The sequence below is a fragment of the Condylura cristata genome, unplaced genomic scaffold, assembly GCF_000260355.1.
Source record: "Condylura cristata isolate star-nosed mole 26May11 unplaced genomic scaffold, ConCri1.0 scaffold00004, whole genome shotgun sequence".
Classification (NCBI taxonomy): Eukaryota; Metazoa; Chordata; class Mammalia; order Eulipotyphla; family Talpidae; genus Condylura; species Condylura cristata.
In genome coordinates this window covers 12,094,380-12,116,870 of record NW_004567105.1, presented here as the reverse complement: position 1 = coordinate 12,116,870, position 22,491 = coordinate 12,094,380, and the positions used below count along the sequence as shown (strand labels likewise).

At 42.3% G+C, this 22,491-nt stretch overlaps 1 protein-coding gene across 2 annotated transcripts in view; it reads left to right on the top strand.

Annotated features, from left to right (window-relative positions):
• Positions 1–18,480, top strand: part of SLC17A8 (solute carrier family 17 (vesicular glutamate transporter), member 8) — a 31,394-nt gene extending 12,914 nt beyond the window's left edge. Inside the window, exons 4-12 of one of the 2 annotated variants that reach the window (XM_012735208.1) lie at positions 291–405; positions 1,813–1,900; positions 5,482–5,568; positions 5,990–6,129; positions 6,262–6,411; positions 7,297–7,429; positions 11,552–11,662; positions 15,670–15,797; positions 17,131–18,480. In XM_012735208.1, the coding sequence (XP_012590662.1) occupies positions 291–405; positions 1,813–1,900; positions 5,482–5,568; positions 5,990–6,129; positions 6,262–6,411; positions 7,297–7,429; positions 11,552–11,662; positions 15,670–15,797; positions 17,131–17,478 (1,300 nt within the window). In that variant the 3' untranslated portion in view covers positions 17,479–18,480. The remainder of the gene's footprint in view (positions 1–290; positions 406–1,812; positions 1,901–5,481; positions 5,569–5,989; positions 6,130–6,261; positions 6,412–7,296; positions 7,430–11,551; positions 11,663–15,669; positions 15,798–17,130) is intronic. The other variant, XM_004675766.2, reaches the window with a different exon arrangement.
• Positions 18,481–22,491: the final 4,011 nt, after the last annotated feature.

The following is a 22,491-nucleotide window of genomic DNA, read 5'->3' as shown; positions in this document are numbered from 1 at the left end:
GGGGGGTGGCAAAGAGAGGATTCACTAGAGACAGAACGGGAAGCATACAGGTGGTTGGACTGAAATCACTGCTGAGGGAGCAGTGGGGGAGACAGGAGAGGTCTGCTGTGCCATGTGGGTCACCTCCCTGGCTGGGGATTGAACTCTTGCTGCCATAGCTTCATCGTGCTGTGCGCCCTCATCCTCTTCTCTTAATTTCCCCAGTAATCATCCATGAACTTTTAGGTTTATTTCTGATGTTTAACTGAAGGCCATGTCTACTCCTAAGACACAGTGTTCTTCTCCCTCAGGGTCTTTGGAGCTGCCATCTTCTTAACGTCGACTTTGAACATGTTCATCCCCTCGGCCGCTAGAGTGCATTACGGCTGCGTCATGTGTGTCAGGATCTTGCAGGGGCTTGTGGAGGTAGGGCACTTGTTGGAGAAACAAACGTGGTTCTTGAGAAAGTTCAACTTGAGAAGAAAAACTCTCTCTACTCGATTTTCCACCTTATCCCACTAGCTCAACTCTCTGGTATATGGCTACAATTAGGAATACTTTCATCACATTCCTGGGGAATTCCAGTTTCATATACAATAAAGGACTGTGTCATAGACCGTGGAATTTCAGAAGTGAGGAGTGCATTTAGAGATAATCTGATCCAACTCTTCATGGAATATGGTGATACAATGGAAATCCCCCCCCGCCCCACACACACTTCACCTTAGCAGTGGGCTTTTGCCCTAAAACAATTCCAAAAGGCATATTAATACTTCTGTACCTCGCCAGGCTACGCTTTTCTGTAGTCTTACAGAGCTTTCCCTCCACGAGGTGGGCAGCTGGTCTTGAGCCAGAGGTAAAATGCTTTGGATTTTGCTGGCCCAGGCTCTCTGCAGACTCAGCTCTGCTGTCTTGGGCAAAGGCACCCAGAGATGATCTATGAGGCCATGGACATGGCTGCATGCCAAGAAGGCTTTAATGGAAATTGACATTTGAATTTGTTGGGGTTTTACCATGCCATGAAATATTATTATTCTTTCCATTTTTTTCCTCAGCCCTTCAAAATGTAAAAACCATTCTGGGCTCACATGTAAAAAATAAAATAAAATGAATGGTTTGCCAGCCCTGATGCACAGCCGTGTTTCCTAAACTCAGTCATTCTCTCACCTTCATCACATCTGTCACATCCATGTACATTCTGTGCTCTTTCTTAGGGACTGCTTTTCTTTTTATCAATGCACTTAAAAAATAGATGAAAGTCAAAGGTATTTTATCCTCAGCAACAAAGTTTGGAATCATGGGTTTGATATGCTCATATTTTTTTCTAAAGCGTGTGAGACTATATATGTGATAACTGTATTTAAAAGTGAAATTGATGTGGCCTTTCAGATCCTCCTGTGGTCCCACATGAACTATACTTTGGAAAATGCTGATATAGTGGAATGACACGGTCTGGTCAGTTGGTGACTCTGAAACTTAGGTTCTGTGTCTGGAAATGAAAGGGCAGACTAGTCAATTTGGAACCAGCTTTTATACATGGATATCTTATAGCAATATTAAATATAAAGGACCCCTTCTCCCCACTCTCCATTGTATTTTCAGATTGACCCAGTTTCCTCCTCCCCTCCTGAAGAATGTCTCTGATTTACAGTTGCCTATTGATTTTGAACTGGAGCGCTATTCATGTTTCACCATCTGTGCTGGGAGTGAAAATATCTGACACGTGCTATTGAGTGGACTTTTATGTTGTGGTCTGTGCTAAAGAAACAGGATCCATGTTTTAAACAGAAATTAGAGTCACACCCAATAACTGATCTTTAACTTTTTTGCCAGGGTGTGACCTACCCAGCCTGCCACGGGATGTGGAGTAAGTGGGCACCACCCTTGGAGAGAAGTCGTCTGGCTACGACCTCTTTTTGTGGTATGTGTACTAGAATCACAGCAAGTTTTATTTAGCAATGTTTTTGGCTTCAAGGAACTGAAAGCCCACTGAACAGATCTATATTTTTTTGTAGAACAGATGTGCAAAGGTGAGTCATGGTTGGTTCCAAAGTTTAATGATCCATCCAGAGTCTATGCATATTCCAAATTGCTACTCTGCTATCCTCTGAGGGATAGCTTTTTACTCTCTTGCTTGTTCCTCAGGGTCACAAGAAGGCTGCCACAGCTCCCGACATTGAATTCCTATTCAAGGAAGGAAAAAGTGGGGATGAGTGTCTTAGCTACATCTGTTCCTTTCTTGGGGAAAGGAAAAGCTTTCCCTAAACTCTAACAGTCTTCTACTCCTAATTGAATCATAAGTTTACTAACTGCAGAGGAGGCTGGGGAAGCTATGCTTAGCTTTTCCAGTATCTTTAACAGAGAACTATGAGAAGAGAATGGAAGTGGTTGTGGGATTAGCCAACAATTGAAATTTAACATGGTTGAATATGGAAGAGACAAACAACTTCATCACACCTCTACACGCACCCTTGCCCCCATAAACCCCGCCACTTCATTTTGCAGATGGAGACACTGAAACTAAAGTTTAAAGTTCAGTTTTATTGAAAAAAACTGAAGTCCAGTGATTTGCCCAAGGTCACATAGTTGCTCAGTCATGGAGCTAGACCCAGACCACCTAATTCTTGATTCATAACTTTCCTGGTGACACACTGCTTTGTACACATTATCATCACAGGATTTTAAATTAATTTTTACCAATGCATTTTAGATAAAATGGATTCCATCCCTCTTACCTGGAATCAAGGTTGCCTTACTCCAAGCCTTGCCTGTGAAACCTGCATAAGTCAGTGTTCCCAAGGGTCTAGCTGGCTTCTGTCAACAGCTGGACCAGAGCAGCACCTGGTGCCTCCATCAACACAGTCACAAAATATATTCATAAACATTTTGGAGGGACAAGAAGTACAGGAAGGCAACGTGCCTTAGTCCAGGGAAAACAATGGGGTACAAGCAGCATCAGAATTTTGGTCTGTCTAAATTTTCAAGGTAACGTACTTTTCCTAAGAGCAGCTTGTCGGAACTTTTTTGCTAAAGGAGAAATAAACCTTCTTCTTTCATTCTGTAAATATTTCTTATTTCTTCCTCCCCTCCCTTTTACGACTTTGTAAGTAATAAAACCGAACCCCTGGGAATTTGGAAATATTCACTAAGGTGACTGTTCTGGGCCTAGCTTGGCATTGCACGCACACATTGAGATGTGTTTTTCTTTCTAGCCTCTTGTCCTTAGAAGTCATTTTTGACCTCTGGTTTGCAGTTCAAGATCATCTTCACTCCTACCACTGACCTTATACCAACTGGAGATGGTTCTACCCCCTGCCAACCTTTTGAACTGTCACATCCTTGACCTTATTTTCTTTGGATGGTCTATTTATAAGGCCTTTCTATAATTTTTGATTTGCCAGCAAAATAAGAGTAACTAGCAACCACTCCCCATTCCTACTTTTTTTTATAGCTCTGAAAGGCTGATTTAAGAAATGGTGTGATTCTCAGGGGAAGTTCCCTCTTCAAGGTCAAAGGCTTTATTATGTTTCTCAGTGAAGGTGTGGCCTTGGTTTTCAAAGGGCAGCCAAATGAAAAAGTCATTAGAAGGAATCCCAGGTTGAGGCTAATCAGTTCTTACATGCAAAAAAAATGTTGGAGGTGGAAGGGACTTTAAGAACAGCTAGCTACACCCATTGTGTACAGTGGAGAAAATAGAAGTTCAGGTAGGAAAAAGGATCTTAATTCTCATGGATTTTCAGGACAGACCTGGGACTTCCCCATCATCATTCAGCTGTCTGTTACCCCCCCAAATCCTGGAGGCGCACCTTGTCCGGCTTATACAGTTCAGGAGGGACATGGTCCTGCAGGCCAAGTGCCCTCTTGGGACTTGCTCAGGGCTGTGGGTGTGATAGGAGACTGCACTGGGCAGCTGGAGGAGACTAACAGGCAAGAAAGGCAGTCAAAATCCAGTTGTAAAATTTTCTCCATGAAAGAAAGCTTCTTACGTTGAGGAATTATTGGATGTTTATGAGTGAGGAAGAAAGCAAGACTCGATTATTAAATAGTGAGGAGAAAGGCGTGGGTTCGTGTAGACCTGGGTCCCTGTCACTCACTCCAGTGTGACCTCAGTTTGCTTGTTTCTTCTGCTCCTCACCCCTGCCTCCCAGCCTTGGGGCTGATGTAAACTAGGGATAATACTGATACCTATGTCATCATGTTGAAGAGGGTTAAAGTCACAACTCCACAGTCCTCTGCACCTACTGGCACATAGGAAGAACTCAGTGCATCTCATTTGTTAGTGGTTATTCGGGACCTTCCCTATCCTGGGTATCCCCACCACTCCACTGCACATTGTTCCATAACATCTGTTCAGAGTCAACTTGGAAAGAAGGGATTTAATCACGCTCTCCCCTCAAGCTCCCAGTTCTGGAAGGGCTTCCATACCATCGTATTCTGGGACACAGAATTTCCTTTTGTTGCTCACCTTTTCTGGAGGAAAGGACCCACTCATGGCTCAGGGGGATTTTCATGGGGTAATTTTTGATGCAGTTGATATTAACAGGGAGTTCCTAGAGCTTGCATTATGCCACCAGATGTCAAGAAGCTGCAGGAGGTTGTCCAGATCACGCCTCTAACCCTCACTCTTGTCAACATAGGATAAACATCCACACTTGGCTAAGTATTTACAGAGTAAGAAAGTGGCTTAAGAACACACCGAGGTGGCCCTCCCTGGTGGTGCAGCGTGTTAAAGCACTGCACTGAGAAGCTAAGGCCACTTCCGCATGAGTTCGATTCCCGCCTGCCCCGGAGGTGGCCACATGGCGTGACAGACCTCTCCTGACCCGCCCGCTGCTCCCCTCAGCAGTGTGCTTCGTCGGTCTGCCTGTTCTGCTCCCCGCTCTGTCTCTGGTGAATCCTCTCACCCTCCGCATCTCTGGCCTGTACCCCAGTTCTGTCTGAATAAATAAATAAATCTTTAAAAAAAAAACAAACAAAAAACCACACCCAGGTAAGAGGTGGATGCAGACAGGAGTCGTATGGTCACCCTGTCCTACAGGAATGGAGCTCTTTCCTGAAAAAATAAGATTATAAAGAGTTTGATCTTGTTAATAGTTTGCTGTCCTGCATTGAAAAACCTAAGCGATAAGCCTTCTCCACTGTAAGCTGGGAAAGCACCTTCCACTTGCTCCTTTGCTTATTGTCCAAATCACCCAGTTTTGTCTGTGGTTGAACTTTGCAAATTTCTCTCACCCTCTGGTTCCACCTTCTCCTGTAATGCTAAAGCATAACATCTGATCAGCCTTTGCCTAGTACCTGGGTGAAGTTAAAGGGCTTCCTGGTGATCTTACTGTGCTAATAGCTCCGTTTTACAGTACACCTCTGGGAGTTGGCCTGTCCGCCCGGAAGCATTGTGAATTCTGTTCAGCCTGATTTGCCTTCAGCTTGACCTCATAAAACCTAAGTAGGCTGCAGGGCTTGTATAATGATTGACAAGTTTCCCTCAATCTTTTCTTCTTCCAGGTTCCTACGCAGGGGCGGTGATTGCCATGCCCCTAGCTGGGGTGTTGGTTCAGTACATCGGTTGGGCCTCTGTGTTTTATATTTATGGTGAGTTACTTGACTTTGTGGATTCCCAAGGATGAGTCATAGAGAGGGTATTTTATGGTATAACGGGGCCAGCCAAGAATGTACTATTGGCAAGTAGAGATTACTCATTCAAATCGATCATATAAATGGGCCACTTGTCTACCTTGGATTCCTTTAACATTTCTATTAAAATTCAGTCTCTTCATCTTTCTTTAAGTGCCAGTTAATAAAATCAACAAGTAAAATCAGCAAAATACTTTCTCCTGGTTGAACATAGTGACAGGAGAATATGTTGGGAATATGTGGAGAGTGGAAAAATTCAGAGAAGAAAATAAGACCATATCATCAAGTTTTGTTTTTTGATAAAATGATGTGCATTCATTTGTTTAATCTTCATCAAAAGACTTAGGTTTTTGTTTGCTTGTTTGTTTTGTAACTGCAGGTATGTTTGGAATTGTTTGGTACATGTTTTGGTTGGTGCAGGCCTATGAGTGCCCTGCAGCACACCCAACAATATCTAATGAGGAAAGAACCTACATCGAGACAAGCATAGGAGAAGGAGCCAACGTGGTCAGTCTAAGTGTAAGTAGAAAGCAATAGATGAAGACTTGGCTCTTTTCTATAAGTATTTATCTCAATGACTGTGTTATACTCTTAAGAAAAATAAGTTGGCTAATATATCCACTAACACATCTCATGGCATTTTTACTCTAGAAATTTAATACACCATGGAAAAGATTTTTTACATCATTGCCAGTCTATGCAATCATTGTGGCCAATTTTTGCAGAAGCTGGACCTTTTATTTGCTGTTAATAAGTCAGCCTGCTTATTTTGAAGAGGTCTTTGGATTTGCAATAAGTAAGGTAAACACAGATGCTTCTGTTGTTCTTGAGCTTTTAATCTCTTGTTTTCATGGAGAAAATCTTGGCATGATAAAATGATTAAAGTGGTGTGCATATTTCATAACAGTTCTTTGCCCAGTGCCTTAAGATCAGACACATTATGCATTCTGTGCAGAATATACATAACTCTTATTTCTTCTTATAAGGATCAGAGTTGTATGAAGATGTTTTATAGATTTATATTCTACCCAAGTGTTTTTGAAATAACCCAAGGACGGCATGTTAGGCAAGGATTTTATTTTTTTCTATAAATTACTCAGTGAGCAGTAGTAAGAGCCTTCAAGGTCTGCTCTCTCCATCCTGGTGATGACAGCAACCAAGAGCATTGACATGTGTGGTTTGGAAAGAGCCTCGTTTGACCCTCAGCCATTGTCTTTAAGTGTCTGCATTTCAAAGAGGAAGGGTATGCATGATGAACCATACACCATCTTCATCAAAGAATTAAGCCTCTTTCTTACGAAGGAAAGAGCAGAAGCCTGGTAGGAGCTGATGTCTGCAGAGCTCCATGTACTGGAGGTTACTGAAGTGACCATGGAGAGCTGGCAGAGTCAGCTCATAGAGGCTGCCGCGAGCTAGAGCCAATGCTTACCGGACACAGGCAGTGCTATGCTGTGATGAGCAAATGCCACTTCTGCCTTCAAGGAGCTTCTACCCTGGTGGAAGAAGGACAAGTCTATGCTTGCAATCATTCATTGCTTGTTTATTATAAAACTCTAACCTATGTTGGTGCCATTTTTAGATCAGTGTGCTTAATGGGGTAAAGGGGAACTGGAGAGGGCTGGGAATTAAGGAAGTTCATCTCTCCTACAGTACTTAAAATCAGCTCATGGCTTCATTTCATTCCAGGTGGGCCTCTTGTCTGCAGTCCCACACATGGTGATGACTCTCATAGTGCCTATTGGAGGGCAATTGGCTGATTATTTAAGAAGCAGAAAAATTTTGACTACAACTGCCGTCAGGAAAATCATGAACTGTGGAGGTACTGTGGGTTTCATGGGAGGGGGTGTTGGTGGCTTTAAAAGAATGAGATGGAATTCAACGGCAGACCCTATTTTGGGGTTTTTGTCTAATAATTGCAAAAGGTCCATCCCCCAGCAGGGTCTCGAGTGTCCATCAAACCCCTGCCCAGCAGGCATGCAGCCTGCACTGGGACACCTTTGGGGACAAACAAATGCACATCTGCACCTGCAGAAATGCTCTTCCACCCGCCCTTCAGCCGAAGAACCTGGTTTCCTCTACACATCTGTTGGCTGTTTGCCCTTCCTGGCCATCCTCCCACATATATAATCCTTTGGTTGTACAATTTATTCGTTTATGTCCTTCTTCCCTTTTGTATATAGACATGTTTTAGTAAGAAGCATAAGGAAAGTCTTTTCTCTGGATAGTCTTCTTTGCTCCCAGATGTACTGATGTACACACACACACACACACACACACACGCACACACTTTATCCTCTTTCCTGTTTTATTAAGTTCCTGCTTTATGTTTTGATTTTACAGAGACAAAGTGAAAAGTGGATGATTTCTCAAAGGCTAGGTGTAAGTAATCAGGAGCCCATCAGTCTTCATCATAGCTCTTTTTAAAAATAAGCAGCAAGCCCTCTGTTTTCTCATCTCTTTTGTTTTGCTTTTAAAATTAGCATTTATTTATTGAATGCTTTCTGTGCCAGACACTAAGCTGTCTTTTGCATCCATGATCTTATTTAATCCTTATTTAATCCGTTCTTATAAAAGTAAGTGCTATTATTAAATCCTATATACAATGAGGAGATGGGTAAAGTAAAAGGATTACTCAACTGGTAGATCCGTGCAAGATCCCAGGCCTGCCTGAGCTTATTGCAATGCCCATATGTCACTACTGCTACCTCTCCAGGGGCTGGAAGTTAGATGGGCAGATGGGAAATAGAGACAGCGCCATCTGTGGGCAAAAGCCCACAATTGGGAGTCTAAATTGAAAGGAGGGAATGGTTGGGGGTGGGGGGTAGACTGTGACTCTAGCTAAGATGGCTCTTGGCCATTTAGAAGTGACCATTATCTGGCGGGACACAAGAACAGGCATGATTTGACCCAACCTCATCTCAGGAATAAAGTCTAATTGGAGAGTATCTGGTCTGTCAGCATCTGGTCTCCCTACAGTGTGACTGCTGGTCCCAGGCAGGGATATTCAGTCCTGTCATTGTTTCTCTACATGGAAAAAGACACTTTACAGATATGATTAAATTAATGCTTTGGCATGGGGAGATTTTCTTGGGCTATCTGGGGGAAGTGTAAACACATGTCTACTTATAAGAGGAGCAGAAGGGTCAGAGTCAGAGCAGTACATGAAAAGATAGAGGGCTGGGCAGACTGACGTGGCCATAATCCAAAGAATGCAGGCAGACTCTAGACACTGGAAAGTGTAAGAAAAGATTTTCTAGTAGAGCTTTGTCCACATATCATATTTTTCTATCTTTGACTTTGAAATGTCTTTAAGTGAATTATATTCACCTTCACTTTTCACCCCAGCTTTCTCTCTGTATCCTTCCACATCATCTCAAGTCTTCTTTCCTCTTGGGAAGCTGTATCTGCTTCCAGCGATTGCTTCTTTCTAGCCATATACATGGTTGGCATCTTATCACACACTAGTTTATTACAGCTCTTACAGAAAAGTGTTTTAGGAAGAGGGAATAGCATGCGCAGTGATCTTGGGGCAGGCGTGAATGTGGCATGTTAGAGAACAGAAGGAGGGAATGGCAGCTGACTGGAGCTTGGTGAGTTGGATGGAGTTGCATGGAGAGTGCAAGGAAGCTCCACTGGGATCAGATCATGAAAACCTTGTGAAGGTAACCAGACTTGGGTTTAAAAAAAAAAAAGATTTTTGGGAACTCCTTGGTGGCACAATGGGTTAAAGCACAGCATGATGAAGCTATCCAAAGCCACTGCAGCATGAGTCCTATCTCCAACTAGGGAGGTGACCCACATGGCACAGCAGACCTCTCCTGACTTGCCCACTGCTGTCCCCAGCAGTGTATTGCAGTTGATCTGCCTGTTCTGCTCCCCACTCTGTCTTTGGTGAAGCCTCTCACTGTCCCTGCTGCACCTCTGGCTATACCCCAGTTCTTGTATGCATAAATAAATAAATCTATATTCATCAGTTCTATAAAACAAGAAAGAAGAAGGCATTTTCCCTGGTAGGGAAGGCGCATGACGGTGAGGCAAGCTTCCTAGAGGGAGCAAGGTTTGAATTGGACTGTTCAGGACAGTAAGTTTTCTCCATAAAAAGGGAAATTAGTGGTGGGAGAAAAGTATAGCTGGTGAAGGAACAGTCTGTAAAAATACATCAGTCATGAAACAATGCTGTGATTAGTCAAGACAGGACTGATAGGCGGTGTGACTCTAGCTCAGAGCTCTGCACGGACTCAGGCTGGTGAGCAGGAAGCTGAGGTTTGGCAGTGGTGAAGCAGGAAAGGCAGGAGGCATTGCCAAATAATGTTCAGTGATAACCACATGGAACCTTGACTCAAATTTTTCAGCCAACTGTAGGTTAGAAAGAGACTGATGCAGAGAAGGGATCAGAGGAAGCATAGGTGGGGAAGCCACTGGAGGGGCGACTGAGTGTGTGCAGCTGAGAGGTGATGGACCAGACCTAAGATGCTCACAGAGGAGGGGAAAGCAGGGGTCATCAGTTCTTGTGTGAAACCTGATCCTAAAGTTTCTGGCTTGGGCTTTTGATGACAGTTTGTTGAGCTGTGCCTTATCAGTGACTGTGCTCAATAATACTTCATATGTTCTATTTCATTTGCTCTTCCCCTGGCCTACAAAGTTGCTTTATTATCTTCATTTTCTTAGGGTGAGGAATCTAAGTATGAAGAGGCTTGACCAATCAGTGTGGGTCCTAAAAACAGATGACTAGAAGACTGCTTTAGAGAAAAGAGCATGAGGTGGAGGTTTGTTTTGTTTAGAAATAAAAATTAAGGGAAGAGACACTTGATTTGGGCATGTTGTCTTTGGGGTAACTCTAGGACATCGGTGTGGAGATGTCTGGAATCAGCAGACTTCAGAACAAAGTAGCCATACATGACCCCTCCTCAAAGATCCCAGCCCAGGGCACATCATATATTGGATGCGATATTTCTGTCATCTCTCAGTCTGCTGTTGACTGAACTTTGTGTGTGTGTTGATGAGAAACCACACTTTATAATTTCCTTGTCCTTTTATTTTTATTGTGTTTTGTTCACTTATTCTGAATGAAAGGAACAGAAAGTATTTTTGTCCTGCTGTACTTTCTGTACAAATAGCTTGTAGCTTTCAGAAAGAGGCCAGAGAGCTTGGTAAAGTTCTGGAAGGGAAGAGTTTTGCCTCAGGCTTCTCAAGGGGTATGGTGCTGCTTTTAGCTTCCGATACTGACAGTCAATATTAGGCATGGTCACCTCACTTTTATGGGAGAGGCCAGAACTTACATGATGATTTATTTATTTATGTATATAAGATTTGGGGTATAGTCCAGAGGTGTTTGGGGGAGAGGGTGAGAGGATTGACCAGAGACAGAGTGGGGAGCAGAAGAGGCAGATGTACTGAAACACACTGCTGAATGGAGCAGCAGGTGAGACAGGAGAGGTCTGCTGCACCATGGGGTCACCTCCCTGACCAGGGATTGAACTCATGCTGCAGTGGCTGTGGATAGCTTCACAGTGGTGTGACTTAACCCCTTGTACCACTAGGGAGGCCTCAGAACTCACATAATCAAAGGGAATGCATTGACACCGTATAGGAGAGTTTTAGTGTTTCAGCTGGCAGGGCCAGCTCACCCATGAATCAGCAGATATTAAACATCCCTCATCCCAGGGGCATCATCAAGACCTACTGGAATCACTCCTTGTTCAGGGGACACCAGAGTGATGTTAGGGGGACACTGGAAGCACAAAGACTGCCTGGGTAATAACCACAAAGTCATGTAGGGTGAGACTTGGGGAATGTCACTAGCATTGTGCTAGAACGTACATATGCAACTTAGATCTGTGGAAATACTAATAGATTCACATTTGATGAATTTAGGAAATTGAGCTTAACTGATATGATGGTGACGTCTCTACCCTCTCCCTCCGACTGTGTTCCTTTTCAGGTTTTGGCATGGAGGCAACCTTACTGCTGGTGGTCGGCTTTTCCCACACCAAGGGGGTGGCCATCTCATTCCTTGTGCTTGCTGTAGGGTTTAGTGGCTTTGCTATTTCAGGTAAGTGTCCTTTTCGTTTCCAGATCTTCTTTAAGGTCCAGCAGGTCTGGCAGTTGAGGGGGCAGTGAAGGATTCTGTAGCACCTACCTTTAGGACACAGGCTGTTTCCAAGGGGCAGGCCCCTGGCTACGATTTTCAGTGAGTACAGGTGACTGTGTGAGATCACCGAGCTTGGGGCTTAGGAGCCCAAGCTGGCATTGTGCTTAGTTTCTCCATCTTGGAAAAAGACACAAAGGGCAGGTGACCCTCTGGCAGGAGATGAAGCCCCAGTTTGTCTACTGGGTGAAGTGGACTGTTAGACTTTAGCCCCAGGTCACCCTGCCTGTGCTATTCAGTGCTACCTCCTGCTAGAGAAGGTCAGCTCAGAAGTCCAGTGATGTAGTTCATTTCACAAAGAATAGGGGTTTTTGTTTGCTTGTTCGGCGTGGAGAATTTCTTTAAGTGTTATATACTCTACCATGTTCACCTTCCAAATAAGGAAATGCAGGGCCAGAGAGGGAAGTGATGTTCTGAAAGCAGGTAGTGACGAAGACGGTGATGACGGTGGGAGTTGATGATCTCGTACAGACTGGGGGCCAGCGGCTGTTCAAAGTCCAGCCTGGTTGTTACCCCTTGTTCCTCTCACAGCTGCCTGGTGGGTATCAGTGGTGTCAGTATCCCCGACTTAGAGGCACAGGAACCAGATCACCACATGCAAAAGGAGCACTGTCCAATCAAACTCCCAGACTTTACTTGCTACTGAGGCAAATTGTAAGAAAAAGTGAACCTTAGTTGTTTATCTATCTTTTGAACATACTGTAATCTTAAAAAGCCTCTCCTACAGAACAGTTTACATTCCTGGCCTCTCTGCTACTGTGTCATGAAGCAAGGGGTAATGTCACTGTTTTTATGGTGAAGAATCCGAAAGTCAGCAAAAACTGGTCACACAGTTGATGGTAAAAGAACTAAGATGTGATCTGCCTGGCTTGAGTCTGCATCCTTCCCACCATGTCGGCTGTCTGGACGGTCTGTATGGTGAGGCCCCAGAGTAGAGAAATATGGGGCTTTGGTAGTTCTCTAAATCACTCTGAAATAGCGGTTTGGTGTTATCAAGAGAAGCAGAGCTGATGAATAAATTAAGAAAAAATGTCTGTTTTAATAGTAACTTGCAGATGAGGACTTAGGCTTGGAGATGCCAAGAAGTGGGTATCAGACACGTGTTTACTATTTACTCTTTACGGATGGGAAAAAATGAGCTAAATTATTTAAATTCTTAAGTCCCATTTGCTCCTCTAGAGATTAGAGAGCTGGAAGGTGGTCGTAGCACGCGGTTGGGAGACAGCCATGAACTGTGTTGACTCCTGCTTACATGAAGGAGGCACTACTCTTGGCTTGGGATGCTGCAGGGAAAAAAGGAAAAGGTTCTGTCCTCTTGATGTTTACATTCCAACGAAAAGAAAGCATTTAAAACACTTAGTCCAGTGCAATTAATGTGCATACAAATCAACTTGCAAAGACAGCGATGACTCACCAGGGCCAGAGTTGGCTTGAGAGGCTGCATTTCTTACAAGCCCCTCAGCGAGGCTGAGCCAGCTCTTCCATACTGTTTTGAGTAGCAGGATAGAGCAGTCATGACTTATTTCCAGTGGGATGCTGAGGAACACCTTCCCTTGATAGCTCTATGATGAAAGACATTCATATCCTGTCCCCAGAGATATTAAAATGTTCAGGTTCATATTGTCCATAGATTGCCAATTAAACCACCATCAGGGCCAAAGAGGCAAGAAACCAATATGCTAAATCACAGCCTCTGCCTTCCCCCTCAGCTCTTGGCCCATGCAGGCTACTTAAAAATATGCATATAGTAAACAATAAACTATGATTTCACTGAAATTAAATTACCTAATTATTCTGCTGGCTACTTTTTAGACATGATTTTTAGATCTTACTCAATCCCCATAGCAACCTTACGAGAAGGGTATTGCTATGTCCACCTTATCTGCACTGATGCTTAGTGACTTAGTTTGCCCAGGTAAGTTAACTTGCCTGGTGACCTGAACTGGAATAACTATCTGTTTGATCCCAAGTGACACTTGGAGGGACGTGGCTGTGGGGGTGGGGGTGATGATTCCTCAGGATCTGTCAGCTGCTAACTGTGTAAGGAGTTCATAGGGATGCCAGGGTAGATGGACATAATTTAGCATCTGATTAGAGATGAGAACAGACACAGGAGAGATAAGAATGATAAAAAGCATGGGTGAGGTTGGCCTCAGGAAGTGTCCTACATAGAGAAGGCAGGCTTTTCCAGCTTTTGTGCATTTCTTTTTCTTTTCTTTTGCATCTGCTAACAAAACAAGAAATCTATGAATATCTCAATATTTCCCCCTGAACACCAGGATTGTGCAGCTAGAAACCTAAATGACTTTTCTCGCATTATCTTTAGCTGAACGCAGATGCCTAGCTTTGTATCAGAATATAATGCTCAACAATCATATTAATTGCTTCTTATCACTGGGCTCCTTTCTAATAAAGTATTTATCTCATTCAAATCAACAGTAACTTTAATTAATCTTGCAGCTGTTTTATATTCTGATTGTCTGCCATTCTGATCTGAAAGAGAAGGTATGTTTATTACAAAAGAGGCTTCCTCAAATTTCTCCCTGAATGGAGGTAGAATAAAACAACCTGTCAGGCCAGAAAAAACTATCTTATAAAAAATTCTATTTTCAGGCTCTTTGCATAGATTGAGAACAAAAAGCAAAGGGAAACAAAAATATGAATTTAAAAACAAACCTACATTGCTCTGCAATAATATCAATAGCTCAAATTGGAATTAATTAAATATTTTTTATTGGGTACCTACTATGTGACAGATATTGACTGGCTGTAAATAGGATGGAAAATCATTGTAAGGAACATAGAGCTACCAGGCCATTTGCATATTTTTATTTAACTTAATTCTTGCAGCAATTTTATAAGATTATCCCATCATACAGATGAAGAAGCTGAAGTTCAGAAAATTGCATCCAGGTTTGTATCCTAATTAGAATGTACAGGTTTGACATATTGCACCCCTGAAATGATGGTAACTGGTTCCCCATTGGAGGCCTTAAAATCTTCCTTTTGCTTAGTCTTGCCCTTCATTTCTTTTTCTTTATTCCACTCATTCTTCTGTCCTAACAAATGGATTAATAATCAGATGTTGGTGATTAATATGATTTTACCTCCCCCAGCAACATTATCTTTTGACTAGTGATCTCAAAGAGAGGGAGATTCTTAGCAGCAATAGCAGTAGCAGCAGCTGGAGTGGGAGAATTAATAGTGAGGAGAGCTCAGCTATTATTAGCCAAGGGTTCTCACACACAGATGTTCCCTGAGTCTTACCTGAGCATCTTTATGAATTAAGTAGCAATATTATCCCCATATTAGAGATGAGGAAGCAAAGGCCTAAAAATTAAGTGGTGACAATGAGGCTTGAATTCAGATTTATAGTCCAAATCAAATATGTATGTGAAAGTATTTCATACAATACAGAAGACTACCAATGATTGTACAAATGTTTATCATAAAATATGAAATGCAATGTGGTCACTAGGCCAGGCTTACTTATGATGGCTTCTTGGGAAAGAGACAGGATAGTCTAAGGCAGACTTTGTTTCTTATCACACTGCATGTGATTGTGTGATTGTTTACTCTGAATAAATGTGATCTTGGCTTTCGGCTTGTCAGTTTTGCTCTAAACACCATTTTCTGAAGTTCTGAACCTGGAGACCCAGGGCCCTAACTGTCTCCACAAAGAGACCTTGGTAACCCTTGGTCAACATTAAGGACCAACCACAGATACTGTGCCTGTTGTGTGCAGACACAGTCTGACAGTCCTCATCGCAGCCCTCTTGGTAGGGACAGGCTTTTGTCATAAGCTGAAGAAACCACGTGGATAGATGAAAATTGGGGGGAGGTAAGTGTTTTCTAAAATGTCTTTGGTATTCTTTTCTGGACTGATTTTGAGATCTTTGGTTCCACTGTAGGTTTTAATGTCAATCACCTGGACATTGCCCCCCGCTATGCCAGCATTCTTATGGGGATCTCCAATGGAGTAGGAACTCTTTCTGGAATGGTCTGTCCCCTCATTGTTGGTGCAATGACCAAACACAAGGTAACAGTCTTTGGGACCATGGATTATAGTATCTGAGATCTGAAGTCCTGCATAAACTTGCGATCTCACAGTCCTACCCTAGCCTGTAAATGTGTATGTCTCTAACCTTGTCTGAGCTCATGGAACTTCTTTTTTATTCTTAAAAAAATCATTTTTTATTGATGGCAGTATGCCTGATTGGAGTTTGGTTCCATATCCTCTCAACTGAGAAAAGGTGTGTTTGTATGGGGAATTCCATAAAGACTGCTATAGAAACACAATGAAGAAACTGAGGCAATTAACTCAGGATAAGTGTATTACCCAAGATTACTTTATAATTCTGAGTTATTAAATTTTATAGGCTATTTCCATCTATTGCTTAACATGTTCCAGCACAAAAAGTATTAGTGCTGTTATACTTCCTTATTATGAAGAAATAAACAAGACATTAATGACCATTCCAAGAACTTATGAGCTGTGGCACAATCTTTATGGAACGTTTGTGTATTTAGATTAGGGAGGGTGGTAGAAGGCCACTCCAGATTCTTCCAGAGTTCAACCACAGGCAGATGGTTTCTTTATCTCTGTCATGGAGAAGACTTCAGGATGCTGCTTTCTGCAAATAAGTTTTTGATACTATGAGGGTTTTATCCAACTACTGGCTAAGTTGGATTTGCTATTACAAATAATGGCTTCTGAAATAGCTTTCACATTCGTTGTGGGGAGAAAGTGTGGAGTAATTTTTCTTACCTCTTGATAGATATGGAAGGTGAGAAACACAGAGTCCAAATTCTCTTTCTCTCCCTGAGTTGATAGAATTCATAACTACTATATTTCCCTAGTTTTAAACAGGAATTCATGTTATTTCTTGATAGTGTATTTTACACAAGAAAATATAACTATAAATGCATAATTGGTAGTCAATACTGAGAATTTTCATTACTCAAACTATGCACCCAACAGCCAACAAGGAGACCTCATATTTTATCTATCTATCTATCTGTCTGTCTGCCTGCCTGCCTGTCTGTCTATTTGGGGGGCATAGAAGATCTGGAGTATAAGCCAGAGGTGTAGGCAGGATTGAGAGGATTCACCAGAGACAGAGTGGGGAGCAGAACAGGCGGATCTACTGAAGCACACTGCTGAGAAGAGAAGCAGGCGAGACAAGAGAGGTCTGTTGTGCCATGTGGGTCAGCTCCCTGACTGGGGATCGAACTCAATTTTCAGTGGCTGGCAATAGCTTCATAGTCTTGAGACTTAATCTCTTGCGTCACCAGGGTGATCCTAATATCTGGGTTTTTTTTTTTGTTGTTGTTGTTAAAGCATTAAGTTGGCTATTTCTTTCTTTGCTTAGACCCGAGAGGAATGGCAGAATGTGTTCCTGATAGCTGCCCTGGTGCACTACAGTGGTGTGATCTTCTATGGGGTCTTTGCTTCTGGGGAGAAACAGGACTGGGCTGACCCTGAGAATCTCTCTGAGGAGAAATGTGGAATCATTGACCAAGATGAACTGGCTGAGGAAATGGAACTCAACCATGAGAATGAGAATTTTGCAAGTCCCAAGAAGAAGATGTCCTATGGAGCCACCACCCAGAATTGTGAAGTCCAAAAGGAATGGAGAGGGCAGAGGGAAGAATCCCAGGAGGAGGAAAAGCTGAGCTCCTACCAGAATGAAGAGGGAAATTTCTCAGATGCATTCTAAGGCACGTCCATGGCCTCTTCACCTTAGAGCTAGAAAGTATCCATACCCATTGCCTTCCCCATAGCCTGGCTCACCAGTGGGTTAAAGATAGGGACATCAGAATCCAGGGACAGATTAATTAGCATTAGAGAAAAGAGAAATGTCTTGTAATGATGCCTGTGCATATGGAACTTGCTGTAAATTGTCAAAATGGGGGTAAGTGTAATTCTTTTCATTGGTAGTTGATGCTTCTCATAAAGGATGGAACGTCTTCAGAAATGAATGACTGAAAAGATACGAGTGGGTGTATCATGTTTTCTCAAGAAAAATGGAAGGAAGTGGGTATAGTTAGCCTGAAGGAGAGAAAGCACTAGCCGGCACTACATTTTGGAGGCAGCCATGTAGAAGAGGGCCACTCTCGGAGAGCCCATGGGGTGCCAGGTGCTTTCTAGACATTCTCATTTGTCTCCAGCCCTCTGTGACTTTTCTTAACCTGATTGTACAACTAAAAAAACTAAAGCAACAAGAGATTGTCTTGCCCAAGTCCTCTTGCCAGGGTCAAGGCTGAGATTAGTAGGGTCCAAAGTAGTGTTGAGGGGAGATGTTTCCCCTCAGGGTACGGAAGATATCTTTAAGTTAAAAAAGGAAAAACTACCTGAAAATGGAGTGCAGTTTTGAGACATGGGGGATGGGAAGCAAATGGTTGATGTGGCTGAGAAGATTTAACAGAGAAGGAGCAGCAGCGTTCCAAGTCCCTTCAGGTCTTCTATGAGCAGAGAGTCAATGATTCTGTGAATTCATGATTTGGAAAAGATCATCAAACCAAAGGAGAGATTCAAATAGGTTTTAAAAAAGAAAATGTGAAAGCTGAGAAGATAGTAAAATATCCAGGTATCTGATGGTTCAAATGGTTGAGAAGTAGACAGTGGCATGACTATTAAATTCCAACCCTCATAATATCAAGAATGTCTCCAATTTACTTATATAATCATTAACTCATTCAGTAATTGAAGAAGTAGGTTCATGCATTTTATTTGGTAAAATTTTTTGAAAGTGTCTTCTGTTTAAAAAAGTATGTATGTCTTCAGCCATTTCCCCCATGATTACATTAGGAAGTTGTATCAAATTATACAAAATTATGATTAAAGTATTCCTAGTGACTGATATTTAAACTGGTATTCAGGGAAACTATAATAAGATAGTGGTCGTTACATAGGAAATACTAGAATGAGAACATCTCAAACAACTAAGACACAATTTTAAAAATTTCATCTTTAATTGATAAGGCAATAACATGGATACTCTCTAGATATAGTAAAATCTCATCCCTCAGATAAAGCATTATTTCAAAATAAAATTATTTTCCTGTTCATTGTTTTTGAAATTTTATTTCTACTTTCAGAAGGAAAACATTAAATAGAGGGAAAAGTTACAGATTTAGTTATAGCTTGTTATAGTAAAGTGGTTATTATTTAAAAAAATTTTCTCATCTATATTTCTGGTCTCTAATTGTACCAGCAGAGTTGTAGTGTATTTTGTAAAAAAAAAAAAAGTAATTTTGAGAATAATTGCAGAGTCCAATAAACCATATTCTAAATGTTATTGGGGTATAATTTATTTTATCATACAACTCTAAACATCTTTAGTGAGAGAATCCATGTGAACCCTTTAGAAGAGTTCTTGGCATGTAGAAAACGTTCATTCCATAAATATTAGCTACTGTTATCATTATCATCTTTTAACATTTTTGGGAGCTTTTCAGTTGAAAGCATGCTGTGTCATTTTTATCCATTAACTACAGTATTTATTATGGACATCATGCTGCTTTCTAAGTTAAAAAAGTAAGAAATTTATGATATTCAGGAATTTTTTTCATGTTAATAAAGTCAAATAATTTTAAAGTTCTTCAATATTTCTTAAGGTAAAAATGTAGATTTTGACAGAAAATTGTGTTTACATCATTATTAAGGGCAATGCCACATCCAGAAAACCCACATTTTGATCAATCAAAACCTGTAGGAAATCTGTAAAGTATCCTTGTATTATTTTTTTAAATAGAGCACTGGGCCATTCATAGTCATAAAAGCCAGAAACAATATTATTTTGGTGGTATAGGTTTTGCTCTATGAAGGCTGCAGCAAGCTGGTAATTTGAACACCAGACAGGCAGTTTGCAAGTCATTGTTCATTTTGCAGCAAATATCCATTTGTAGACCTACCGTCAGAAGCAAACTATGGATTCTGGCAGGAAAGGAAGGAACTCTGACTGAGGGTGCTGGAATCCTGAGACAATAAAGGGTTGACTGGTCCTTTTGACAGAGTGAAAGTCATGAAGACTTGAATATAAAATAAAAATAACAGTAATTCATGAAATAGTGGCATATTGGCCATCCCTGCCTGAACATTAAATCCGCAGGTGAGCATTGGAATAAAACTATTTCTATTTCACACAGCCCCCTCCTGACCAAAGTGAGTCTGTTCTTCCTCTTCTGTTCCCAATCTCATCACTCTTTTGCTGGCGCTGGATGCTTGCAGTCATCTTTGACTTATAAAAAAGCAGTCCTCTCTCTTTCTTGCAGAGTTCATTTAATCTTATTTTCAATCTGTGGCTCAATTTCTTACATCAGTTTTGGAAAACTGGAATTTCAGCCAATATATCTTATCATACTACTTTTGTACTACTCTGTGATTTTTCCAGGAGTCCATCAGTTCTATATTTCCAGTATTTTTTTGGTATCATTCTGCATACCTTCTTCTGGCTTATTTTTTAGTTTTTAATTTCTCTCTTCAGCAAGGTTTAATCTGGTAAAATTCCATCCTTTGTGTTCAAAATTTCCGTAACTGTAGTTTCAGTTTTAGAACTTTTATCACCTCTATTTCAATTCTGCTCTGCCTTTAAAAAATATTGCTAGTTATGGGCTGAAACGTTCAATCCTGCTTTTATTTCTTGGAACATAGCATGCTAATTATTTTTGACAAAAGAAAATGTGAAAAAGAAATTTAATGTCACATATATGATATTTTATATATAGATGGGATAAACCCAGCATAACTGGGTAAGTCACCCATGTGGCTAGAGGTAAAATATTATAAATACCTAAAATATTATAGCTTTTTTCTCTTAGGGATTTTCCTTTGCTTTTTCCAAGAATCCAAAGTCATTAGTAAGCTGAGATCTCTTTCATTCAGTTGCAAAAATCTGAGATACTCTGAATCCCAGGATCTGAAGCTGGACTCCAGGCTTTTACCTTTAGCAATTCATCCTTAGAGTAGCACTTTACAGAAGCTGGCTCCACAACTGTGTTTGTACCAGCCTCTGTCGCTGTCCTGGGTCAACAAATGTCCTGCTTGGTCAGCCAGCACAAGCTTTTTTATAATTAACAGATGCTTCCAGGAGAACAGTGATCTCACGTAAGTATTAGATTCACTTCTCTAGATTTCCACCTTCTTCAGGATAACCAGGAAATAGTACAAATGTACTACTGATCAGCGTTTCTGATCAGTGGAGAGGTTGGTCTAATTGACCTTGTCTTCACTTTCAACTATTTATTTCCCTAGAGATAGTATGATAATAAAGTCCCTCTCACATATCTCTTCCTCCTCCCCCTCCATCTCTTCCTCCTTTCACACATATACCGATCTACTCATCATATCTAGATTCTGAAATAGAATTTGGGTTAAGTGAAATATCTACGACATAACACTAATACGAATGACTGCCAGTCATTTGCCAGTTAGCATCCTTAGACTCACAACAAACTGGCTGGAGAATTGTTACCAAGCAGACGCACTTCCCTCCCCTCCTTAAAATTTCTCCTGTGTGCCCTGTATATGGAGGGCTTTGTGTGTGTGTGTGGGGGGGGGGGATGGGGTGGGGGTGGTGGCACTACCTTTCAGACAGGCTTGTGGCAAAGCAGAACTCACCTCCCTCACCAAAACTAGGGGAGTGTAGGGTAAATGACGATTGATCAGGCTGTCACCTGCGGCTTTGATGGTGCCAGCACAGGAGGCTCGTGAGAGCGTGGTCTGATGGTGGACACCTGGAGTATAGTGTGGGCATGCATAAGTGAGCACCCTGAGCCCGGAGGCTGAAGATGTTAAGGGCAGCAGCCATAGAGAACAACTAAGCGAGGAAGAGACCAGAGGAAGCCAGAGGGAGCCCAAGGAGAAAGGTCTTGACCTCCCGCCATCTCTCACACTCCCTGCGTTGCCAGTAAAGTGCCAGCAGGCATGGAGCAGGTTTTCTATGATCTGGGCAGACGGGTGCAGGGCAGGGCAGGTGGGGGGACAGGAGGCTGGCGGGCCTTCGAGCCCCGGAGAATTTTCAGTCTTTCTGGGCTCTCAGATGTTCTCTCGTGGTCTCTTTTCTGGCATCTCCTGCGTAGGGTCACCACTCTGTTCTGTGCGTCGCTGCCCTCACAGCCTCACCTCCAGGCTCAGGTGCACCCGTCACGCACGTCCACGCCACGCCCCAGGTGCCGCCATCAGGCACCAGCAAGACCGCAGGCACAGGTGTCCATCATCGATGCTAATGGCGGGAGGGCGGGAAGTCCCGGCCACTTCCGGTTACCGCGAGGCCGCCTGCACGCGCGCGTGTGTCCCACAACAATTGGCGCGGAAAGAGCCTGAAAGCCTGAAAAAGTCACGAGGGCTCCAGGACTCTCGTTCTACCGAATCCATAGAGAGCCTGCCCTGTGCCTGGCTGGCACTACAGGGAGGAAACTGAGTTGTTTTTCCGGCGAAATGGTCACTTTGCCACACATTTCTTGTGGAAAGAGTGTCACAGGAAGGAGCAGTGATGGTAAAATCTCGAAGCCAGGCAAAGTCACTTTTGTCCTGACTAGTGATGGCGTAGAAGTAATTACCCAAGTGTCTCCATGTGAGATCTTCAGACTTCACTTGGGGTCCACAGAACACCCCCAGAAAATAGGAACTAAAAGGTAAGTGTACGTGGTCATTTTTTTTTTTTTTGAAAGATTGATTTATTTATGCGTACAGAACTGGGGTACAGGCCAGAGGCATAGGGGCCGTGAGA